Raw genomic sequence first — 3,294 nt, forward strand, 5'->3', positions numbered from 1 at the left:
CGCAGATGGGCCTCTTCAGGCTGGGGAAGTTGAGCCGAGACGCTCCATCTCCATCAATCCCACCGCATGCAGCGGACGGAGGATCCCGCGTGATCCTTATTCTCCCACAATTCTCCCCAAGACAAAGTAAAATCCTCCGCTGAGGAATTAAACCCCCCCAGTGAAAGGACAAGCTGGTCTTTGGGTGGAAGGAGCTGAAACGCCTTTAAAACCATCCTTTGGGGCAGAGAAGGAGAATTCTTCGCGATTTCGGGTCGCTAGAGCAGAGAGGGGCAGTACTTACCGAGGCACCGACGCGGCCAGCTCCTTCCCGGGATCCTGCTGGCGGAAGGAGCATCCCCGGAGGGTGACGCAGCCCAGCCCGGCCCACTGCCTGATGCAGAAGGAAAGAGCCATTTGGTCGTACAGGGTCAGCTTGATGTCCTGCAAGTCTACGTCGGTGAAATGACCCAACGCGCTCTGCGCGAAGCTTTTCTCGTTCATCTCGAACAAAAAGTGGAAAGTGTCCAACTCCGAAACCTTCAGCGCTTGGCTGGGATGGGAGATGCCTCTGTGCCTCCCCTGAAGCCACCTCAGCATATCTTCCCTGGCTTGCGGTGAAATTCTGCACCCGATGATTTTGTCCACGTACTCTATCGATTTTTGGCTTATCAGACCAAACAGGAACCGCACTGTTAAGTTCAAATCCTTCCTGGACTTGCTATAACTTTCTAATAACATATTTACGTCCTTTGCGAGAGCCCCCGAGTCGCCGACCATTTCCTCATCGTCCTCCAGAACGTAAAACATCGCCGCAAAAAACTCCTGGAGGTGCAGGTGAGTGAAGCTGTAGATGTTCTCACGGTCTACACCTTTCTTTGAGATCTCCTCATTGAGGAAGAGGGGGAGAAGGTCTGGCTGGTCCAAGCCACGGTCCTTGATTTCCTTCTCCTCAAAGAGGACCTTGTGCTTCCAGACGCCATCGGCAGCCAAGGAGCAGAGCTTGCGCAGGAACCGCTGGAGGTCCTGCGGGTTGTCCCTGCCTCTGCACTTCATTAACCGGGAGAGGTAAAACACGCTCATCCAGGTGGTGGCTTTAGAGCACTCAACGAGGTTTTTCTTCTTGTAAAGCTCTTGTTCAAGGATGGTGCAGACAGTCCAGCTCATGACGGGGATGACGCACAAGCTGTAGAGGATCTTGTTGCCTCTGGCAAACCTGAAGGCCACGTCGGCTTTATTGTCGTTCTCAAAATACCTGTGGAAATATTCCTCCCTCATGGCTGCCGAAAATCCCAGTATTTCTGCGTAATACTCACCCTCCAGGCACTGCCCCAGGCTTTGAAGAGCCATCGGCCTCGTGGTGATGAGCAAGGAGGACTCGGGCAGGACAGCCTTCTTCAACAAGCTCATCAGGGTGGTTTCCAGAGGCTTCACTTCCCTGGGGTCAGAGCTCAGCTCAACTTCAGGCTGAACCAAGGAAAATCCCAGGGCCTCGAAGCCATCAAAAATGAACAGGATCTTCTTCTGGTCATCCAGGATCTTCCCAGCCGGCGTTCGCCTGTGAGGGCAGCACTTTGAAACCAGGTCTGCCACGCTCGCTTCCTTGGTAAAGGCAATGTCTTTACAGTCTATGCAGAAGACGTAGTCAAACTGCGTGTAGAGGGTCCCTTCCACCCACTCTACCATCACCTTCCTGACCGTCATCGTCTTCCCCATCCCCGGGGCCCCCACCAGCACCACAACCTGTGGCGTTTGCCCGTCTCTGTCGGGTTTAAACAGCGTCTGTGCGGTGACGGTGACGGTGGCTGGTCTGTTGCCGGCGTCGGCACATCCACGGCTGGCGCCCACAGCTTCATGCTCACCTCCACGCTTGCTCCGAGGCTTCCTGGCGATGGTCAGGTCGGTGTAGCGGCTGCTGATGGACAGGTTCTCCCCGAGACAGGAGTTCACTTCTTTGTACCGGAGGAACTCCCGGACCACATGCTCTCTGTATTTCCGCTTGTACTCTGCGCCGGCGAGAAGCAGTGTCAGTCCCAAGCACAGCCAGATTCCCATGGAGCTCCTAACCAGCCCGACCGCGCTCCCGACACACCAACGGGACACTTGTTTCAACACTCAGGGCTTTCCTAAGTCTGGCAGAGGCAGTAAGGACACCGTCTGCGAGAATTTTGGGCCTCTGGTCAGTTGGGGGGGGTCCTTCTCCTCTCCTGAGTCCCCCCATCATCCTGATCCATCAACCACCCCGCAATCCTCATCCACCCCGAGAGCAAATGCAATTGCCTGGGGCCACCTGCAGCCTCCGTCCCCTTCTGCTCGTGCCCCTGGGGCCAAAGGCACCGTCCCTGGGCTGCCGGGGATGCCTCTGGCTGCAAAGTGCTACCAAACGCGAGCTCTGCAGAGATGTCCTTAATCCCCATCCCAGGAGGAAAGGATCTGCCCAGCTGCCTGCCAGGCGGTGCCGAGAGCTGAAGGCTCTTCTCCGGGAGCAGAGGGAGCCCGGCAGTAGGTGGGGACAGCAAGAGGAGAGGTCACTACAGCCCTCACACTAATAGGATCACAGCAAGGACGCCTTCGTGTTTCCAGGCTCCCCAGGAAACCAAAACCTGCTCTTACCAACTTCTACCTGTCTCCAGGATCACCCAAGGGAAAAAGAGAGAAAGAAAAGGAAAATTTGCTCCGGCTTCCTACCTTTCACCTTCTCATCCAGGAGTTTCTCAGCGAGGTCTCTCTGGTTCATCTCTTCGAACAACCCAATCGCTATGTCCATCGCGGCGTCTTCACTGTAGTTCTCGCCCATGCAGTGCACAAGTGCGCAAGGGTGGGCGGCCTTGACCAGCGAATCCTTGGGGATATTCCATCCTCCTTCCACGTGAACATCCGATAACTTCGTCTTAAACTCCTGAAAGTCTTTAGGTGCGAGACCCTGCAGTGCTCGTAAGAGAACGGCTAACGCATGCTCTTCCCCTGCCATCACGGGATGTCACCTGAAAAATACCAAAGGTTAGGAATCACGGCTACACCATGGCAAGAGGTTTTGGAGCTGGGCATCGAGTTTGTCCTGTACAGCCTGGTTCTTCCTGCGCCGGAAAGGCTGGGGACAGTCGCCCCAGTGTGGCAAGGTCACCAGGGCTGCGGGTGCTGCAGGATCTGGCACCGTGGGGATGTCCCCCCTGGGATGGGGCACAGGAGAGAGAAAAGCACCCAAAAAAGCATCGTGGGGGCTTCTAACCGGACTGGGAGCTGCAGCCCCTCGGGGCGGAATCCCCTCGGCCCCGGGGACAGCCTGGTCCCCACGGCCCTGCCTGGCCGGTTCCC

At 56.4% G+C, this 3,294-nt stretch overlaps 1 protein-coding gene across 1 annotated transcript; it reads right to left on the reverse strand.

The window, feature by feature from the left end:
* Window positions 1-283: 283 nt before the first annotated feature.
* On the reverse strand, window positions 284-2,950 carry LOC103925094 (NACHT, LRR and PYD domains-containing protein 3-like; the record flags this gene model as incomplete). Its single annotated transcript, XM_009333745.1, has 2 exons — window positions 2,668-2,950; window positions 284-1,985 (listed from the first exon to the last, which is right to left on the reverse strand). Coding segments are annotated over exons 1-2 (1,985 nt in total), but the record flags the coding sequence as incomplete, so codon positions are not given.
* Window positions 2,951-3,294: the final 344 nt, after the last annotated feature.

Source organism: Pygoscelis adeliae, unplaced genomic scaffold, assembly GCF_000699105.1.
Source record: "Pygoscelis adeliae isolate BGI_AS28 unplaced genomic scaffold, ASM69910v1 Scaffold420, whole genome shotgun sequence".
NCBI classification, from domain to species: Eukaryota; Metazoa; Chordata; class Aves; order Sphenisciformes; family Spheniscidae; genus Pygoscelis; species Pygoscelis adeliae.